General features: G+C 49.1%; 1 protein-coding gene across 3 annotated transcripts; it reads right to left on the bottom strand.

Annotated features, from left to right (window-relative positions):
• Positions 1-193: 193 nt before the first annotated feature.
• On the bottom strand, positions 194-21,599 carry FUT11 (fucosyltransferase 11). Of its 3 annotated transcripts, none has more exons than XR_006174373.2 (4): positions 20,793-21,599; positions 13,888-14,513; positions 3,601-3,846; positions 194-1,459 (listed from the first exon to the last, which is right to left on the bottom strand). XR_006174373.2 is itself a non-coding variant. In XM_005285589.4 (3 exons), exons 1-3 carry the CDS (start codon positions 21,525-21,527, stop codon positions 1,312-1,314), a joined length of 1,509 nt encoding a protein of 502 aa, XP_005285646.2. In that variant the 5' UTR covers positions 21,528-21,597; the 3' UTR covers positions 194-1,311. The 3 variants fall into 3 exon arrangements, 1 of the variants encoding a protein (XP_005285646.2); XR_006174374.2 differs by having other exon boundaries at positions 3,601-3,748; XM_005285589.4 differs by lacking the exon at positions 3,601-3,846 and having other exon boundaries at positions 20,793-21,597.
• Between the last annotated feature and the right edge of the window lie 81 nt (positions 21,600-21,680).

Genomic DNA, 21,680 nt, shown 5'->3' with positions numbered 1-21,680 from the left:
TCAATTCTAAATACTTTTCCCCCAGCACCAGGCCTGTGGCTGCCAGGGAGAGAGAGCTCTCCTTCCCAGCCTCAGCTCTGTGGCTGCTGTGGCGGGGGAGAGATCCCCCCTCCTTCCCAGCCCCAGCTCAGGGGCTGCCGCGGCAGGGGAGAGAGGGCACATCCATCACATTAGAAAGGTAAGACTACTGATATTAAAATAGAAGTTGTGTGCTTTTATTTTTAGAACGAAAAAAAATATTATTAAGTTTTTTATATAGCACTTTTATCCAAAGCGCTTTACAATAGTTAGCTAATGGTACAAACAATATTTGAAAAGATCATTAAGTGGTCCGCCGAGACTCTCAGCAATTTTCCAGTGATCCGCAGAAAAAAAAAGTTTGAGAACCACTGGGTTAGAGGGATGGTCTAAGATTCGTTGTCATTAGTTCATGGAACACAAGATAAGTAGTGAATTGGACTCACACAGCATGTAAATCGCACATGTGCTCATGGCCCCACAGTGTGGGGGTATAAATTGCACAGTTCTTTCCATATCCTGATCATTATGAGATTTACAGGAGTAAGAAATACCACATCTGAAATGATGTTTTTGCCAAGACCACTAAGATGGTCATCATTTAACAGAAGTGAACTCTGTTTAATGGAGGGGAAGGGAAAAAGCTTCCTGAAATTTACTATGTTTGAGGCATATTCACTTGAAGGGGGAATGCTTTATCACTGAAGTTTCATAAGGCATAACCCCTCTCCCCAGATATTAATCTATCATAATTGCCTCACTGGAAAAATTACCTGTTCATAAAAGCTGGTCATTTACCAGTATCCCCGATTTTAAAAAAACACCCATCTTAATGGGAGGGATAAGTGCCTAGCGAAATAAAAAGCCTTTACAAAAATAACACTGAATATGTGGAATTAAATTCCTGAAATGAAACAAGCTTAGGACACCTCAGTTCAGCCTCAACAGGCCTATGTTTCAAGTCATTTGGCACGAAGTGTAATACTTTTTTGGTCAGAAGGAAATTACACTGAAAGCACAAAGAGATTGAATTCTTCTCTGACCCCAGACTCTGAAGACGGTGTCTCCAGAACAGGGCCCACTGCTGAAGTGGTGTGTGTGTGTGGGGTGAACTCAAGCCTGATCAGAGACTGACTGTCCTCAGACCCCATGAAAGGAAGGTCTCCAAAGTCAGAATGAGATACAAGATGAGCAATTCCTCTTGCGTTCCAAGACAGAGTCTTCGGAGACAGGTAAAAGTCCCTATCATCCCAGCCTTCCATGTAACACTGAACCAGGTGCTCATGACGATGGTCATTGCTGTCTGGTCCTCTTCAGGAAGATCTCATGCATATAATCCCAAAATCTTCCCTGATGAGACTCGTTGTAGTGAATCATGGTGGTGAGAGCCTCACCCTGGTCAAGACTCTGCCAATAATCCTGTAGCCACATCTCCTTCCAGCTGAAACATAGAAGAGGGAAAGCACAACAAGCCATTAGAAAGTGAGGGGGTCTGAAGCGGAACCAACATTAAGACTGAATTTCTCTCTCACCTAAGAGGGGACTATGAAGGACAGAGGTTGGGGAAGCTCATTATTAAATATTGGCATTACTGAGTCACTGTGCTCTCTCTCAATCAGGAATTCTCAAACTTTTTCTATTGGTGACCCCTTTCACACAGCAAGCTTCCGAGTGCAACCCCCCCCTTATAAATTAAAAACACAAACTATTTTTAAGTGCTAAATGTACCACACATTTTTATTTAAATTATTGTTATAAGCAGAAAAGTTATTTTTTTAACTAGTTACTGTTTAATACTGGGGTCAGGGCACGAAGAAACTTTGTCAAAGCAGACTTAGTGCCCCATTGCCACCCGTACTTCTGTGCTGCTGCTGGCAGCAGGCATTGCCTTCAGAGCTGGGTGGCTGGAGAGTGGCAGCTGCTGGCTGGGCACCCAGCTCTGAAGGCAGCACAGCCACCAGCAGCAGTGCAGAACTGCAGAAGTAAGGGTGGCAATGCCACACTATGCCACCTGTACTTCTGTGTCACGTTTGATCTTTGCACTTGGAGACATGGCTATGGGGGGCAGGGACGAAAGCAAATTTTAGGGTGGCTATAGCCCCTGCAAGCCACCCCTCCTAGAACCGCGCCTGCCTGTATGTGTGTCTGTTAAATTATAAATTACCTTTTTTTTTTTTTTTTGCCCATCTCAGTGTTCTGATTGGTCTGCGGTTTAATGCAGCTCTTCAGCTGCTGAACAATCAAGCCCTCTAATGTTGTCTCAAGACAACAAATCTGTGCACACGATACTACAATCCCCAGAGTCCCAATTCCTTAAAGTATAAAAATATACTTTGTTTAGGAACAACAATCACTGCATTATATGTTTACAATACTTCTGAAGTAAATACAGTACATTGTAACAGAAAGGTGTGTGTAATTTTCTAAAATGCTAGATTTAAATTATATACTGTATAGCAGTTGCTCTGTTTCATGCAGGTGTTTGAGACCCCCATGTAATAAGCGCATGACCCCGTTTGAGAACCCCAACTCTAAATGTATTCAAAGAAACCTGAAGGGAATTTACATAGCAGAAACTACGACACCTTATTACTGGCTTTGGAACTTGCTTAGATTTTGTGTTTGTGAATTTAGTGCTAGGGTAAGATAGAACATCAACAGCTTTGAAGAATGAAGTCCTCTAATAAAATAAACCCTTGCACAGAATCCTAACCTGGAACAACCACCTCTAGGAGCGTCAAAATAGCTCTCCATGGCCCATATAGTGAGACCACAACTCATATCATAGTAAACACTAAACAGCTATCAGATGGGAACAGCTTTTGGTCATAAGAAGCCTAGGCTGTATTTGAATCAGTAATCAAGAGAGGAAAGGCTTGAATCCCATCAATCCCTTGAGCCTTACAGTTACTCAGCTTTTTTTTTTTTTTTTGGGTGGGTGGGAGATATACTAAGGTTCTCAAACTTTGCCATAGCATGGACTACATCTTAACAGAAAGTGTGTGTATGGCAGCTCCCTTCCCATTCATGGTCATGTGGAGCACCTCCTCTCCCATTCATATTGTGACAGAGTACGCCAAAGCTTCATGTAAGTAATCACTGACGTTGTTCCATGACTAGCTAAACCTGGCAGGTTCGTGATGATCCCTAACATTCAGCCTCTCATGGAATATGTTCCCTCATCAGACAAGCAAGAATATCACAGATTCTGGCCACAAAAACTGAGTGGGATGCCATTTCAAACCTGTCCATATCAGCTACACAGTACTTATTGCTCATCCATGGTGCCAAGCTCATTTGTCCCCCCCGCCGCCAAAATGATGAGTACAGCACTTCTGGCACCAATTCTACTCATCACAGGATGAATAAATCTTCAAGCCTGTGTTGTCCAGAAGCAATCCTCACATATATAGTACAAGAGTCCCAAAGGAATTGTACAGTTTGGTCAGAGAAATGTTCTTTGTGAACATTGAAATGTGTATGTACATTCTAGACCAATAGAATTAGTTTTCCCATTATCGGTAATGCCACTTGAAGTGGAAGGTTTCTTCAGAGTATATCTGTAGGGATCCCAGAACTTACCTTTCAGAACTGATCAATAAGCACAGGATTGGGGGCAGAGAAGCTTGCTCTTGCAGTCAAACTGCCTTAAATCTCATTAGGAGAAAGCAGCATTCAGATGTACTGTGAGCCCTCTTCCATCAGTCCAGGATAGATGTCTTTTGTGGAACTGAACGTGTGTGTGGAAATAGAGAACAATCATTTGAAATATTTCCTCCAAGCCCTGAGAAGTGGTGGAGGGATAATGGAAAAGGAAGCATTCTGGGCCTGAATTTTGGGGAAATGAGGTTGTAAGTTAATCAGGTATCAGAGTTAACGTTTCATCCTCTTTCAAAAATGATCCATGGATCATTTTGGTTTATGATTAGGATTAAAATATATAAATTTAGATACTTTTCATGGGTAACATCTTTTATCAGCAAACAGTGCTAGTAACAGTTCTTCAAGTTCCAAACTGAAGCTGAGACTCAATGAATATCTCATGGGCTTCCTATGGGAATTACAGCCTTGATAAGGACAACCTGGCATTTTTCTTTTTACATCACCATTAACGGTTTTTGAGTGGGGAACATAATAAATTTCACTCTGACCTTCAACTCTCTCCTTTCAGAATACTAAAAAGCTTGTGACCCGGAATGAAGGAACTAGCACTGAACTGTACATATACATGAGCTGGAGGATAGTGTGGACTGCACTCTCAGCAAGTTTGCAGACAACACTAAACTGGGAGGAGTGGTAGATATGCTGGAGGGTAGGGATAGGATACAGAGGGACCTAGACAAATTACAGGATTGGGCCAAAAGAAACCTGATGAGGTTCAACAAGGACAAGTGCAGAGTCGTGCACTTAGGATGGAAGAATCCCATGCACTGCTACAGACTAGGGACCAAATTGCTAGGCAGCAGTTCTGCAGAAAAGGACCTAGGGGTTACAGTGGATGAGAAGCTGGATATCATAGAATCATAGAATATCAGAGTTGAAAGGGACCTCAAGAGGTCATCTAGTCCAACCCCCTGCTCAAAGCAGGACCAATTCCCAGCTAAATCATCCCAGCCAGGGCTGTGTCAAGCCGGGCCTTAAAAACCTCCAAGGAAGGAGACTCCACCACCTCCCTAGGTAACGCATTCCAGTGTTTCACCACCCTCCTAGTGAAAAAGTTTTTCCTAATATCCAACCTAAACCTCCCCCACTGCAACTTGAGACCATTACTCCTTGTTCTGTCATCTGCCACCACTGAGAACAGCCGAGCTCCATCCTCTTTGGAACCCCCCTTCAGGTAGTTGAAAGCAGCTATCAAATCCCCCCTCATTCTTCTCTTCTGGAGACTAAACAATCCCAGTTCCCTCAGCCTCTCCTCATAAGTCATGTGCTCCAGACCCCTAATCATTTTTGTTGCCCTCCGCTGGACTCTTTCCAATTTTTCTACATCCTTCTTGTAGTGTGGGGCCCAAAACTGGACACAGTATTCCAGATGAGGCCTCACCAGTGTCGAATAAAGGGGAACGATCACGTTCCTCGATCTGCTGGCAATGCCCCTACTTATACAGCCCAAAATGCCGTTAGCCTTCTTGGCAACAAGAGCACACTGTTGACTCATATCCAGCTTCTCGTCCACTGTGACCCCTAGGTCCTTTTCTGCAGAACTGCTACCTAGCCATTCGGTCCCTAGTCTGTAGCAGTGCATGGGATTCTTCCGTCCTAAGTGCAGGACTCTGCACTTGTCCTTGTTGAACCTCATCAGGTTTTTTTCGGCCCAATCCTCTAATTTGTCTAGGTCCCTCTGTATCCGATCCCTACCCTCTAGTGTATCTACCACGCCTCCTAGTTTAGTGTCATCTGCAAACTTGCTGAGAGTGCAGTCCACACCATCCTCCAGATCATTAATAAAGATATTAAACAAAACCGGCCCCAGGACCGACCCTTGGGGCACTCCGCTTGAAACCGGCTGCCAACTAGACATGGAGCCATTGATCACTACCCGTTGAGCCCGATGATCTAGCCAGCTTTCTATCCACCTTACAGTCCATTCATCCAGCCCATACTTCTTTAACTTGGCGGCAAGAATACTGTGGGAGACGGTATCAAAAGCTTTGCTAAAGTCAAGGAATAACACATCCACTGCTTTCCCCTCATCCACAGAGCCAGTTATCTCATCATAGAAGGCAATTAGGTTAGTCAGGCACGACTTCCCCTTCGTGAATCCATGCTGACTGTTCCTGATCACTTTCCTCTCCTCTAAATGTTTCATAATTGATTCCTTGACTCATAATCATATGAGTCAACAGTGTGCCCTTGGTGCCAAGAAGGTCAACGGTATTTTGGGCTGTATAAGTAGGGGCACTGCCAGCAGATCGAGGGACATGATCATTCCCCTCTATTTGACATTGGTGGGGCCTCATCTGGAGTACCGTGTCCAGTTTTGGGCCCCACACTACAAGGATGTGGGAAAATTGGAAAGAGTCCAGCGGAGGGCAAGAAAAATGATTAGGGGGCTGGAGCACATGACTTATGAGGAGAGGCTGAGGGAACTGGGATTGTTTAGTCTGCAGAAGAGAAGAATGAGGGGGGATTTGATAGCTGCTTTCAACTACCTGAAAGGGGGTTCCAAAGAGGATGGATCTAGACTGTTCTCAGTGGTAGCAGATGCCAGAACAAGGAGTAATGGTCTCAAGTTGCAGTGGGGGAGGTTTAGGTTGGATATTAGGAAAAACTTTTTCACTAGGAGGGTGGTGAAGCACTGGAATGGATTACCTAGGGAGGTGGTGGAATCTCCTTCCTTAGAGGTTTTTAAGGTCAGGCTTGACAAAGCCCTGTCTGGGATGATTTAGTTGGGGATTGGTCTTGCTTTGAGCAGGGGGTTGGACTAGATAACCTCCTGAGATCCCTTCCAACCCTGATATTCTATGATTCTATATGTAATGAACACAGCAGCTGGCACATAAGTAAATCCATTTGTTCATGACTGAATACCAGTGATATCATAGAAGAAACAGCACATAATAAATTAAATTACTTCTCTTTACATAAGAGCATTTCAGAACATAAGATACTAGATCATTCTTATGGAGCCCCAGCATGTATCAAGCCCTAAATAAATTCTTCATATAAAAGTACCCCCTATTCTCTCCCCAGAGGCAGCTACACTGCACCAGCAGCAACCTCTTTAGTCCAAAGGGGGTTTCAGAAAGATTAAAAGTGATCAGCCACTGGAAGAGGGAGCATCACCACCCAGACTGGTGTTTATCCACATTTTCATGCTGGCGACTCCTTCTTCAAAGCCAAACATTTTCAGTCACCTTACATTAAAAATGTTTGTTATAGTAAATGTATCAACAACAAGCCTCTCTCCCTTGTGTGTGTGCAGGCACGCACGCTTGGAGCAGCTCACAGACAATACTCCGTGCCCCCCGCCTGCATCCACAGATTCCAAGCCAGGAGGGAGCCCTGTGAGCACCTAACCTAGCCGGGCCCCAGGCTGGGTGACACAGGCCAAAGAAACGGCCCACAAGAATTCCTGGGGCAGACGCCCGGTCTCCAGCCTGCCAGGGATGGGGACCCCGCCCCGGGGCCTGTTCCAGAGGAGCGAGGTTTGCGTTGCGTTGGATTGTAAGCCACTCCTCAGTGCCCGCCCCCCCGGGGTGGGCAGCCGGACACCTGGGTCCCGCCGACCCTGCACTCACCTCCCAGGCGCAGACGGCGGTTCGCCTCCTGGTTGGCCAGCACCAGGGGGCGGGCCGGGCTTTGAGCAGGGGGTTGGACTAGTTGACCTCCTGAGGTCCCTTCCAACCCTGATATTCTATGATTAAAACAAATTAAAATCTAACACACCAGAAATTGAAACCAGAACAGCATTAAAGTCAAAGAAACCTTTGACTTTAATACTGTTGACCACCGGTAAACACCTTTATAACAAGAACAATTCTACTAGGCTAAATTATGTTATATCTATACTTGTGTGGGTTTGAAATTATTCTGGTCTGTGCTTTTCCCGTCCTGAATTAAATTCTAGTGTGTGCATATAATGAGACTAGTGTACATCTCCATCATCCCACTAGTATATTTCACTTCCACCTGGAGTATCTTATACTACCAAACATTTGTAACCTTTGGCTCCTATCCTCTGCAATCTAAGCATTTTCCCCATGACAGACATAACATTCAAAGACATTCAAGTAAGTAGGAAGGTGTTGTCACTCACCCTCCTAAACATGTAAGTCTTACAGTGATTTTGTCAAAAGCCCGATTCTGGAATATAAATTCATATCATTAGAACAGATGTGGCCCTTCCCCTCACACAAGAATTATGGGCAACAACTCTCCATTATATGCTCTTGAAAGTACTATACTACACAGCTCAAGAGTAATTTCAGGTTCTGGTTCCTAGTAAACAGGACCCCTCATCACAAGCAGATAGGTCACTAAGTCACAGTCAGAGTGGCCAAGGATTCAACTGTCTACAGAAACTGAACCATCCTCTCATACCTAGAAATAGTTTCTCTACGGGGTATGGCTACACTGCAATGCAAGCTCACACTGCAAACTTGGGCTCAAGCCTATCGGGCCCCTTTCATCTATGCACAAATCACGCTAACTCAAGGCTCGGACCCCGAGTCGCAGGAGTCCATGGGGAGGGTCTGAACCTGAGTAAAATCAAGCCCTATTGCTTTGCATTGTAGATGCAGAACCACTGGACTCATGCTCTAGGAGTCCACCAAAAGTATTCCACAATCCCATGTGGCCTTCTTGTCTTCTGGACAGTCAAGTTTTCCCACACTGCACCACGAACAAAGGGTTAGAGCAGTTACATTGCTAGGATGCTAGGAAGTCTGGGATATGGGCGGTTGGACTTAGACCCACATAATGCAGTGTAGGCGCTGGAGCCCCAGGTTGGGACCCAGGGTTTAACAATTCCTATTCTATGAAAGGTCTTGAGGCAATAGGGCTGCCAAGCCAGCACCTTTCAACAGCACTAAAGTCACTGTATTCAAGTGTTTAAAAAGATAAATGTATACCAAGTATGATTGTAAATACAAGCCTCACCCTTGTACATAAAGGTTATTGCACATGCAGACACACATTGTATGGTACAGTAATAGGGTAGAATCCCTTTAAATAGTTTGTGAGCACTCTAGTTGCTCTCACTGTTGTTTATGTTCAGAAGTCATCAGATCCTGCCAGGGCAGCAGCATATATATGTAGCTAGGCTTTGCACATTGTATATATAGTTAGTAAACTGCTATGTGGACCCAATTGTGCTTTTGTAGTTCCTACTTATTACATACGTAATAAGCAAAAGACAACATACCCTATTGTGCCTGTCAGAACGTGTATCAGCCAAACTGATTTTGCTGGCTTGTGACACTATAGTCAGATTACGAAGCTTCATAAGACTGTAATTATGAAATTACACAACCATGGAACAAAACTAAAGTTTGGCACAAGACAGTGGCAATTCTGAGTTTCTGTCACTCCACTGATAGCTCTTTACTGTTCTTCTCTATTTTGGTGGCACAGATGGTTAAAGCCCAAATTCTCATCGGGAATCCTGCTGGTCACCTCATGGAAGCTGGACTGTATAGCATACAGATATCTTTCTACAGCAGATGGCCAGGAAGCATAGAAGTATTGTGTTGTGTGATCTCACCATTTTCCTCTGGTCTGATGGCCTAGATACAAGTTATCTGTAAATAATGGGTGAGGGGTCTACTGTTGGTCAGCGAGACACTAAGGGAATATCTACACTACAAAATTAGGTTGATTTTATAGAAGTCGATTTTATACAGTCAATTGCATACATCCACACTAAGCGCATTAAGTTGGCAGAGTGCGTCCTCACTACCGCGGCTAGCATCGACTTACAGAGCGGTGCACTGTGGGTAGCTATCCCACAGTTCCTGCAGTCTCCGCTGCCCATTGGAATACCGGGTTAAGCTCCCAACTCCTGATGGGGCAAAAAATTTGTCGCAGATGGTTTTGGGTACATGTCGTCAGGCCCCCTCCCTCCCTCCTTCTGTTAAAGCAACGGCAGACAATCGTTTTGTGCCCTTTTTCCGGGGTCCCGTCCGCCAGACCCGCTCAGCCTGCTGCCTGCCTGGATGATCGGAACCCCAGGCAGGCAGTGGGCTGAGCGGGGCCGACAGACGGAGTCCCAGACTGGCAGCGGGTTGAGCGGCTCAGCCCGCTGCCGGTCTGGGGCTCCGTCCGCCGGCTCTTGCCAGCCGGAGTCCTGCTCAGCCCCGCTCAGCTGGCAGACCTCGGTGAGGTAGATCAGGGGTGCCTGGACAGACATGGCTGTCCTCCTCTTAGAGCACCGAATGGGAGTGACTCCAGGTCATTCTCTTCTTTAAGTTTCGTCTCATGGAGATTCAGTCCTGCCTGGAATATCATGCGAGCTGGAGGCTTCTGCCTCAGGCTGCTCTCCCAGCCGGCCTTACCGCGCGGTCGCACCTACCACAGCCTGCCCCTTGCTCCCATGGGTCATAAAGCCTGGACAGTAGTAAGGAGCAGTTCAATTTGTGGAATGACAAATCCAGAACGAAGGATTGCACTCTATGGGCCACGTTAAGATTATTTCAGAGTCCTAGATAGCATTTAGTCCCTATAAAAGGCTTCATGAAAATTTCCCCCCGTCCCTAACAAAAATGTTAATTTATCAGAGTAGCTGAAAGAGTAAGGAACCCGGGACTATAACTTAGAGAGAACTTCCATATTATTTAACTCATAATTGATATAATTCAAAGTAAAATTTCATAGTGCAGTCTGTTCTAAGACTTAAAATGCAGGATGGGAGTCACAAAAAGAACAGTGACCCGTTTCCACCCGGTTTTGAACCGGGGATGTTTCACATGTCAGGTGAACGTGATAACCACTACACTATGGGGCTTCTCTTTTTTTGCCACAGACTTTGCTGAATGCACAGGAATGTTTTCTCTAGCTACAGAAGCTACCTAATGCAATGTCTACATCTATGGCCTTCCTGGCTGACACAGCGCGGAGCGCATGTGACACAGCGACCTGGCTTGGGCAGGATTGCTAGCGAGGCATGATACTTTTGATGTTAAGCAAACACAGCAATTCTTTCCTGGGCTCTGCCACTGAATGCCTCCATGCATTACGCTGTGCCCTATCAGTGCGGGAGGACTGCATGAGCTCGTAAAATATGTCATTGCAAGTGCGGGTTTTTTTGCCTTCTAATCTGCGATAACCTCAGGGATGGAGATGATAGGGGGAGCGTAGAAACATTCTGGGGGTACTGTAAGCTGAGTTCACCATGCTGGCCAAACAGGAAATGAAATTCAAAAGTTCCTGGGGCTTTTCCTGTGTACCTGGCTAGTGCATCTGAGTTCAAAGTGCTGTCCAGAGCAGTCACAATGGAGCACTCTGGGATAGCGCCTGGAGGCCAATACCATCGAATTGCGTCCACAACTACCCCAAATTCGACCCGGCGGGTTGATTTCATTGCTAATCCCCTTGTCGGGGATGAGTACAGAAATCGATTTTAAGAGCCCTTTAAGTCGACAAAAATGGCTTAGTTGTGTGGACGGGTGCAGTGTTAAATCGATCTAACGCTGCTAAATTCGACCTAAACTCGTAGTGTAGACCAGGACTAAGAGACCTCTGTGTAAGAGACCTACAACTTGGAATATGGAGCTACAGTATACACATCCACGCAGATTGATGATCCCCTAACAGAACCATATATTACCCTAACTTGCACCCAGAAAATCTCTCCATGCCTATTCAATAGCAACTGTTACTTGCCTAAACTAAATCTCTTCTGCCACCTGCTGCTCAAGATGTCACCCTAACAAACAAATACAAGAAAAGAAAAAAGACCACCACCAAGGAAAGTAGTGAGTACTCATTCTATTAACAGGTTTCAGAGTAGCAGCCGTGTTAGTCTGTTAACAGTCATCTTGTATAGCTTCTCTTGGCAGCTGTTTATAATGGGGGAGTGAATCTTTCTACTAAGAAAACACATTCCAAAAGCCTCTCAAAACAACCAACAGAAGATAAAATCGTTTTAAAGCTTTTTGGAGCTCCTTTACTCAGGAGTTTGCTTTTGCAATTGGTCCATACATGGATCACTCGTGGTATTCTGAAAACAATAATGAAAAAGATATTAAATTTAAAATGAGATTTTTGTGTGCAATGAGTTTCATAAGGAATTATTATGACCTCAAGGTGAAATTTTGGGGGAGGGGAGACAGGACAGGGAGAAAGACATTTGTTAACATTTAATTTGGCCGCTTTTAGTAGTATTCAAATGTAGAAAAACAGGTTCTTTTGAACAGTTAAGAAATTTCGAACACTTCTTTTGCACTTGGATAATTTAAATGCTTCTTTTTAAAACTTCAGACTTGCCTAAGACTTTGTCCCCGATGACAACACGTACCTCTGACACGTTAAGAAACTATTTTATAAATAAGGTGATAGAGTTCTTCCTAGGGAGGGAGTCTTCTGATATTTGAATCAATCATTCTGTATTGTTACATTAATAGTTTATACAGTGGAAATGGCAATAGGATATGGACATTTTCAGCAGCAGGTCGTGGTTCAAGAACAGCCACTGCCGACATTGGCTGGAAGATTTTACTATATGATGGCTGACAGCTCATGTCACACGGATTGGGTAGACTCAAACCATTTCCTAAGGGGCAGGCATCTACAACACAAATCCCATCATGACAACTGCCTAACTGACCTCTTTATTAGCCATCTTGGTAGAGACACAAAGGACTAAATGGACAGTGAAAATTTAAATGTTTCTCAAGACTAGAAGTGGTTGCTTCAGAACAGACCTGACGTACATTGCTGGTAAAGTGGAGGGAAGCTTACACTGCCTCTGCCCAGGCTGAATCTGGCTTGTGGACAGAAGACTCCAGCCTTTAGGACTGTCAGTCCAGTATCTTTCACCAGCATTGTGCAAAAGCTGTTCTGTTCTGAGAGTCAATCCCTTCTGAACAATTGAGACTAAGAACTGAGGTTCTACACAGACATTAAAGATCTTACTGTACTTTATATAAGAGTAGGAATTTGTCCTAGTGTCAAACACAATTTAGGGTGGGATTTTTCAAAGTGCTCCGGGTTGGCACAACTGCTCCAACTGAAGTAAGGGGGAATTTTATTATTGTCTTCAATGGGAACAGAGTTAGGCCAACACAGAGTACATTTGGAAATCACACCCTTAATGCAATAATAATCTTTTGTACTAAGTTACATAACATATTTCACCCAAGGACCTCAAAGTGCTTTGGAAAAGTGGGTACTGTTATCATTTTACAGATAGCTTGACATGCAGAAAGGTTAAATGACTTACCGAAGTCATAGTACATTTCAGTGGCAGAGTCGGGAACAGAATCCAGTTCTCCCAATCTCTTGCTTTAACCCAGGGGCGGGCAAACTATTTGGCCTGGGGGCTGCATCAGGTTTTGTAAATTATATGGAGGGCCGGTTAGGGGAGGGGGTCATGGCCTGGCCCCCACCTCCTATCTGCCTCCCTCCCCCCCACCCCCCAACTCCTGCCCCATCCAACCCCCCCTGTTCCCTGACGGCCCCCCCGGGACCCCTGCCCCATCCAACCACCCCTTCTCCCTGTCCCGACTGCCCCCTGCCGCCCATCCAACCCCCCCTCCCTTGCTGACTCCTGGGACCCCTGCTTCCATTCAAACCCCTGTTCCGCCCCCCCCCCAATCCCTAACAGCCCCGCCCCCTGGCCACCACCCCAAACTACCCTGCCCTCTACCCAACACCCCCTGCTCCCTTACCGCGCTGCCAGGAGCACTGGTGGCTGGCGGCGCTACAGCCACGCCGTCCGGCTGGAGCCAGGCCATGTCGCCGTCGCCACCACTCTCAGAGCACTGGGTCAGGCCGGGCTCTGTAGCTGCGCTGCCCTAGGAGCTCACAGCCCCGCCGCCCAGAGCATTGCGCCGGCGGCGGAGAGAGCTGAGGCTGCAGGGAAGGAGGGACAGCAGGGGAGGGGCTGCGGGTGAGCCTCCCGGGCCCGGAGCTTGGGGGCCAAGCAGGACGGTCCGGTGGGCCAGATGTGGCCCGTGGGCTGTAGTTTGCCCACCCCTGCTTTAACCACGAACCAATGCTCTCTACAAATTCCCCCCCTTTTAAACACATGGCTGTACACAGCATACATGACTCTTGCTTCCACTTAATGGATGTCATACATTTCAGCGCTGCTCTACATATGTAGTTTGAGAAGCATTTTGGAATCCTTCAGGATGAAAAGTATTAGACAAACCTGTATTAACTGGGCTTTTATAAAATTATTTTGTAAAAACAACATTCATACAATACCTGTCTCCTGCAGAGAGATCCTCAATGTTTCCAAAGCCAGGGGCTGGCATGGGACACCCCATGTGTGTGAACTGAGCTATGTGGGGTTCAGGAGCTGGCACTTTCCCACGAGATTTCTTATGATCCCTCTCACCAGCGACTCGGATGTTCTCCCTGTCACAGATGAAACACTCAAAGCCGTTCAGGTAATTGGGCAAAGTCATGTCATTCACTCCCCACTCACGCCTCTCCATGTTCTCCAGCAGAAACTGGTTTGTAATGCCTCCTGGCTTCTTATACTCTAGGTATTTCAAATACTCCTCTCCATTCCTGTCCAGGAAGTCAAGGAACTGTGCAAGCTCTTGGGGGCTTCGGAAATCATCCACGAGGATGATGGAGAGTTCATCAGGCATCCAGTCCCGCACAGATGGGGAGCCTCGGTATACAGGGATGGCGCCCAAATGCATTGGACGCCACAGCTTCTCGGTCATGTAGTCATTGCATATGGCATTCTCCATCGCAAGATGAAACTTGTACCTGGAGATAAAGGTCATGAATTCAGAATCCTCTGTTGTGGCTGTAGAAGTGTCCCTCAGCCTCTCACTGGGAAGCTCTCGGTTATTCAGGCATTTACCATAGGAGTCTACCTAAAATAGTAATAATCATCTTTACAAAAGATTTCTCTGTTTTAAACTTATTTTCAGTGGAGAGATTCCTTCTGACCAGTTCCTAAGAATCTGAACTTGGCCTCTCACTCCAACATCTTCCTTCTCAACAAGTGGAGTCAGCCAAAAAATTCTAACACATCTAATATTCACTGGAGAATATTTAAATTTCAACCCTTCTTCCTCTTCCAAGCACTCAATTCCTTTCCCAACAGGTTAAGAGGAATTCCCCAAGTCAATTGCAGCTCCTTGTATCCAGCAGCAGAACTGTGCCCTAGATGTTAACTATAGCTGACAGACACAAGATGCAGCGCCTCATTCCCTCCCTCACCAACTCCTGTTCTGCATTGTCCACTACATAAATATAGCGACAGGTTTCAGAGGGATAGTCGTGTTACTCTGTATCAGCAAAAACAACAAGGAGTCCTTGTGGCACCTTAGAGACTAACACATTTATTTGGGCATAAGCTTTCGTAGGCTATAACCCACTTCATCAGATGCATGGTGAGGAAAATACAGCAGGCAGGTATAAATACACAGCACATGAAAAGTATCAACATTTTTGTAGTGACCCAGTCACCCTCAGTCTTTATTCAGGCCTAATTTGATGGTGTCAAGTTTGCAAATTAATTCCAGTTCTGCAGTTTCTCGTTGAAGTCTGTATTTGAAGATTTTTTGTTGAAGAATTGCCACTTTTAAGCCTGTTATTGAGTGTCCAGGGAGACTGAAGTGCTCTCCTACTGGTTTTTGAATGTCACAGTTCTTGATGTCTGATTTGTGTCAATTTGTTTGTTTGCCTAGAGACTGGTTTTTCCAATGTACATGGCAGAGGGGCATTGCTGCCACATGATGTCATATATCACATTGGTAGATGTGCTGGGTCATTACAAAAAATAAATTTTCCCTCTGTTGATACTCACATCTTCTTGTCAACTGTTGAGAATGGGCCACATCTACCATGATTGAATTGGCCTCGTTAGCACTGACCCCACTTGGTAAGGCAACTGCCATCTTTTCATGTGCTGTGTATTTATACCTGCCTACTGTATTTTCCACTCCATGCATCTGATGAAGTAGGTTATAGCCCATGAAAGTTCTAAGATGCCACAAGGACTCCTTGTTGTTTTTGCTGATACAGACTAACACGGCTATCCCTCTGAAACCTGTCGCTATATTTATGTAGTGGGCAATGCAGAACAGGAGTTGGTGAGGCTCATTTTTTTTGTAATTTTCTCTTAAAATAATACTGACACAGCACTTCACAAATGCTATACAGACATCAATTAATCCATATCAATCTGTAACCCACTAACCCCCCTTTTTTACCCTATGACTGCAGGGATGTTAACGGGGCACTCCACCTTGAAAGGTCCCTTAGAATATGTGCTAACTACATATGCTAAATAATCGGTTCCAACTTGTATTTAGCTGTGCCTGACTGTCACGGAGTATTGGGGAACTCAGGGCCCTGCACCCCCGGCTTCCTGCGATTCACCATGACTCTCAGCCAGCCAGTAAAGCAGAAGGTGTATTTGGATGACAGGAATACAGTCCAAGACAGGTCTTGCAGGCACAGACAACAGGGACCCCCTCAGTTAGGTTCATCTTGGGGTCCCAGGGCATCCCAGCCCCCCTTGGGAGGTCAGAGCAATCTCTGCCTCCCCACCATCTCACCACCCAGCTTCCAAGACTCTGCCTTCAGCGACCCCTCCCACAGCCTTTGTTCAGTTTCCCGGGCCAAGGTATCACCTGGCCTTCAACCCCTTCCTGGGTTCTCATGTTACACGCTCAGGTATGCGCCTTTGGGCAGACTCCCATCCCACAATGCAGACTATCCCAGCCACACTCCCCTGTCAGCATTCACAGACCACAGTAAGAACAGTCCCAGTTCGTCACATCTCCCCCCTTCGAGACCGAACTGAGCAGGGTCACTTTAGCCAGTGACCCGGGGAAGTTCGAACCTACCCCCGTTCCCATGGATGCCCCCGCATCCCTCTCATTCCTTGGTGAGAATTACACCAGGCCCCTCCAGTTTCACGCCCCCCCTTAGGTCGGGGGTGCTTGATGGCACTCGCAGTTCGCATGTGGGAAGGTTTATGCGGCCCGTGCCCTTTCCCCACCCCCATACCTCTGGGGTTCCAACTGGGCTGTGGTCTTCTCCCAGCGCTCCAGTCTGGAGGTCTGTGCTTTGGGCTCTCTTGGTTTAGAGCCACCCTTTTAACCTTGGCCACCCTCCGGAAAGGATCCTTTATGCTGGGCAAGGATCCTAAAGCTGTGTTCCCCTTGTCCCAGGCCTTCCTCCCCCTCTGACAGGGGTCACAGGATCCGCAGTACTGTCGGACAGTAACAAAGACCCCAGGCCAGTAAAAGCTCCGTAGCAGCCTCTGCTGGGTACGCCAGGTTCCCTGGTGCCCTGAGAGGGGAATGTCATGGGCCCGGCACAGCAGCTGGCGGCGATACTTCTGGGGTACCACCAGCTGCCTCCTGATCCCCCCTGACTCCATTTTCCCTGGGGGAGCCCATTCTCGGTACAGGAACCCCTTCTCCCACAGGAACCTTTTCCGGCCACCTCGTCCCATGGTCTGTACTGCATTGAGGTCGGCCAGGTCCCTTATCTTCCGCAAGGAGGGATCTCTCTGTAACTCGGCCCGGAACTCAGCAGCTGGGACAGGGATGGCCACCTGCTCTTTCTCGCCCGCTGGGTCTGAAGCTGCAGCCTCCCTGAGCCGTGTCCCTGGGCGTTCCCTCCCCACCAGGTTAGGGTCCTGCGCCTCAGGCAAGGCACCCCCCCCCCCCAAGGCCAGGGCGCAGTGCCCCTCGCCGGCTCTGACTGCGGGTCACAACCAGTGCCCTCTGGGGGTTGCTTGGCCAGTTCTCCAGGTCTCCCCCCATCAATACCTCAGTGGGCAAATACGGGTGTACCCCCACATCCTTGGGGCCCTCCTTGGCCCCCCACTTCAGGTGTACCCTTGCCACGGGCACTTTGACTGGTGTTCTGCCCACCCCCGTCAGGGTCAGGTAGGTGTTGGGCACCACCTGATCTGGGGCCACCACCTCGGGCCGGGCCAGCGTCACCTCTGCGCCCGTATCCCAGTATCCATTGACCTTCCTCCCATCCACCTCCAGGGGAACAAGGTACTCTCTCCGGAGGGACAGCCCCGCGCCCACCGTATAAACCAAAAACCCTGAGTCTGGAGCATCCAGCCCCCTAGAGGAGCTGGCCTGGGGCCCTTCTCTCTCTTGAGCAGTTGATAAGCTGCCAGCCCCTCTTGCGTGAGAAGCCTGCCCCTCGTCCGTCTGGGCCTCTACCAAGTTAACCCGGTGCGGGTTCGGTCTGTTCAGTCCGTCCTTGAGCTTGGGGCACTGGGCCCGAACGTGGCCTCTTCGGCCGCAGTAATAGCAGCTCAGGTCCCGTGGGTCCCCTCGAGCCGGTCGGTTGTCCCTGACGCTGGGCATTCCCCGTGGGAGGGGATTCCCCATATTCCCCCTTTGGGAGGTCCCAGGGTGACTCTCTCTCTGCATCGCGGCGGGCCTGTTCCTTTGGGGCTCCTCCCTGCCACCCCCTGACCGGCTCTTTACAAACTCATCGGCCAGCCGCCCTGCGTGTCGCGGGTTCTCTGGCTTTCTGTCCACCAACCACAGCCTCAGGTCGGATGGGCACCGCTCATACAGTTGCTCCAGTACCAGCAGTTTAATCAGGTCCTCCTTCGTCTGGGCCTCATCAGCCCACTTGCTGGCGTATCTTTCCATGCGGACGGCTAGTTGCAGATATGAGATCTCAGGGGTTTTATCCTGACTCCGGAACCTTTCCCGGTACATCTCAGGAGTCAGCCTAAACTCTCGTAGCAGGGCCTTTTTGAATAGTTCGTAGTCCCCTTTCTCTGCCTCTTCCAGTTGGCGGTACAATGCCACGGCTTTGGGGTCCAGTAAGGGGGTAAGGACCCGGAGTCTGTCCGCGGGATCAACCCGGTGCAGCTCGCAGGCCGTCTCAAAGGCCTCCAGGAAGTCATCCATGTCCTCCCCCTCCTTGTGTGGGGCCAGGATGCACTTATCAAAGCTCCGTGCAGTCCTGGGTCCCCCCTCACTCACCGCAGCCGGGGGTTCACTGCCCTTCAATCTTGCCAGTTCCAGTTCATGCTGTCTCTGTCTCTCTTCATGCTGTCTCTGTCTCTCTTTCTCCTCCCGTTCATGCTGATGCTGTCTCTCTTCATGCTGATGCTGTCTCTCTTCACGCTGTCTCTCTTGTTCACGATCCCCCAGCTCTCTCAGTTTTAGCTCTTTCTCCCATTCCAGCCAATTCCGCTCCACGGATGCCGAACGTCGCTGGGAGGATCCTCTGCTGGCCGGCGAGCTTCGCTGGGAGGATCCCCTGCTGGCCGGGGGGGTCACGGCGCCCTCGGTATTTGCTGGGTCCCTCCCCACCCTTCCCCTAGGCATAGGAAGGAGGGGTCTCGGGAAGCCCTCAGCAGCCGGCTGACCACTCCCAGCTGGGACAGACACTGGTGCCTGCGCTGCATTTGCCAGGCTGCTTCCCTGAGACACAGGGATCAGTTCATTCGCGCGATCTTCCGCCTCCAGCTGGGCAATGAGCTGTTCTTTGGTGAGCCTCCCAATGCGCAGCCCCCTCTGCTTGCACAGCTCCACCAGGTCGCTCTTAAGCCGCTTGGCATACATCTTCCTGCTGGCCACTCACCGGCCTGTGTGCTCACAGCTCCCCACAGTTCCCAGGGGGACCCCTAGTGTGCCAGCCCTTCTCGAGGTCACCACCTCTCTGCCAGGGTCGAGCTGCAGACTCCTCCGCCCCTGGGACCACACGCTGCGATCCCCCCGGGGGACCCTGTTACTGCAAAAGTCCTTCTCGCTGGTCACACACTCCCAGGGGTAATAACCGTCTCTCTCTCACTCTTCAGCACGCCTGGTCCCCGTCAATCCCCCTTCGTTTTACTGCTCCCCAGTCACTTACTGCAGGAAGCGCCGTCCATGGGGTGCAGTAGATCCCGCCGCTGCCACCAGTTGTCACGGAGTATTGGGGAACTCAGGGCCCTGCACCCCCGGCTTCCTGCGATTCACCATGACTCTCAGCCAGCCAGTAAAGCAGAAGGTTTATTTGGATGACAGGAATACAGTCCAAGACAGGTCTTGCAGGCACAGACAACAGGGACCCCCTCAGTTAGGTCCATCTTGGGGTCCCAGGGCATCCCAGCCCCCCTTGGGAGGTCAGAGCAATCTCTGCCTCCCCACCATCTCACCACCCAGCTTCCAAGACTCTGCCTTCAGCGACCCCTCCCACAGCCTTTGTTCATTTTCCCGGGCCAAGGTATCACCTGGCCTTCAACCCCTTCCTGGGTTCTCATGTTACACGCTCAGGTATGCGCCTTCGGGCAGACTCCCATCCCGCAATGCAGACTATCCCAGCCACACTCCCCTGTCAGCATTCACAGACCACAGTAAGAACAGTCCCAGTTCGTCACACTGACACACTAGTACCTTTCCCACACTTGAAGAGCTCTGTGTAGCTCGAAAGTGTGTCTATCTCATCAACAGAAGTTGGTCCAAAAGTTAGTCTCTAATCTTCTGGGACTGATACAGTTACAACAACACTGCATACAGCCTCAAAAACTGAGTTAACAGCAGATCTTTGGTCTACAATACAAGCTGTAACCCTGTCCGAACAGAGTTGTTAGTAATTCTATAACTGAACAAGTGCTGAACATTATTTCTCATTTACAAGTACAGCTAAACTGTGTTCAGCTAACATGGTTGCTAGCAAGAGTGTTCATACATTATTTAATCTCCTAGGGTAGCCCTGATTTTGACAATAAGACAAATAGTTATACCCTCAGGCTAGTCCTCATTCCCATTACAACCCAATTACCTTCCCATTACAACCCAATTACCTCATCAGTATGAGGCCAGATATAGGATGCTCAAAACCAGGTAGGCTAGACCCGTTTTCATCAGCCTGAGGGTGTAGATTGCTCCCCCTCAGGTCAACCAGGTTACTAACTCACCCTTACTCAGTCCCCAAAGACAGTCATAGTTATCAGCCCCTCTTGGGTCTCCAGTGCTTGACTTGTCATGAAAGAGGTGCTGGAGCGCAAGCAATTTTTACACATTAGTAACTTGTGCAGCAAGCTCAGAGGTGCCAGGGCTATGAACGGCCAAGCCTAGAGATATCGGGGCTGAGCCCTGGCTCAAATTAAGCATAGCGTGTCTCCCCAACTCCTCTCTCTGCCTTCCCCCAGTAGCCCGAGCAGTTACCTGGATGTGCTTCATCAGCTCCCGCACGTATCTGTCCCTGTCGGAGGGGACATCGCAGTGGGACTGCACGTACAGCACCGGGGCATAGCCCCGCTTTCGCCACCGCTCCTTTTCCGCCAACGGCAGGGCGGCCCGGCGCAGGTAATCCAGGCTGGGCAGCCACTGCAGGGTCAGGGGATAGTCCGACTCCCTCCGGAAGGTGGCCGTGTAGTTGAAGAGGCTGATGCCGGGCCGGTGGGAGAGTAGGTAGTTGTTCATGGGGGATTCCTCGTGGAACAGCGCCCAGGTCTGGTGGGGCAGCCGCGGCAGCGGGGCCTCGTAGGCCCGGAAGTCCGTCCCGTAGAAGATGATAGCCTTAGTGCGCTGGTGCAGCGCCACGCGCCGGCGCCGGGTCACCAGGCAGGAATGGCGCGCGCAGTCGATGCGCTCCGTGTCCCCCGGGAAGTGCGGGAAGAGGCCCGGGCTCCACCACAGCAGGATGGGCAGCTCCCGGTTGCGGCGGGTGTCGCCGTTCCCAGGGCCCCGGTACGAGGCCGCAACAACGGCCCCGAACTCCACCGGAGGCAGGCCGGTGCTGGGCTGGAAAGGGGAGCGGCCGCGGGGCTCGGGCGGCCCCTCTGCGGGCTCCCACTCTCCAGCTGCGAGCGGCCCAGCCACTGCGGCCAGCACCAAGCTCGCTGCAAGGCAACAGCGCGGCCAGCACACCCGGCCCTGCCCGCCGCCCCGAACACCCATTGCCGGCAGCTCCGCGCGGGCGCCTGCCAGCCCTGTGTCCAGTCCAGCCCCGCCCCTTTACAAGTCCCTGGCACTCCACCCCCTCCCTGTGCTGTGGCTAGAGTTGCCAACTGTCCAATCACACAAAGCCAAACATTCTTGCCCCGCCCCATT

This window comes from Chrysemys picta, chromosome 7 (genome assembly GCF_011386835.1).
Source record: "Chrysemys picta bellii isolate R12L10 chromosome 7, ASM1138683v2, whole genome shotgun sequence".
NCBI lineage: Eukaryota > Metazoa > Chordata > Testudines > Emydidae > Chrysemys > Chrysemys picta.
This window is presented reverse-complemented; position numbering and strand designations above follow the sequence as displayed.

What these genes read in the sequence shown, in the direction of transcription:
- FUT11 (XM_005285589.4), bottom strand. Translation starts at nt 21,527, where the DNA reads ATGGGTGTTCGGGGCGGCGGGCAGGGCCGGGTGTGCTGGCCGCGCTGT. An exon ending in AGCTGATGAAGCACATCCAG is followed by an intron (nt 14,514 to 20,792) that starts GTAACTGCTCGG and finishes TTACTATTTTAG; the next exon opens with GTAGACTCCTATGGTAAATG. An exon ending in GATCTCTCTGCAGGAGACAG is followed by an intron (nt 1,460 to 13,887) that starts GTATTGTATGAA and finishes TCTATGTTTCAG; the next exon opens with CTGGAAGGAGATGTGGCTAC.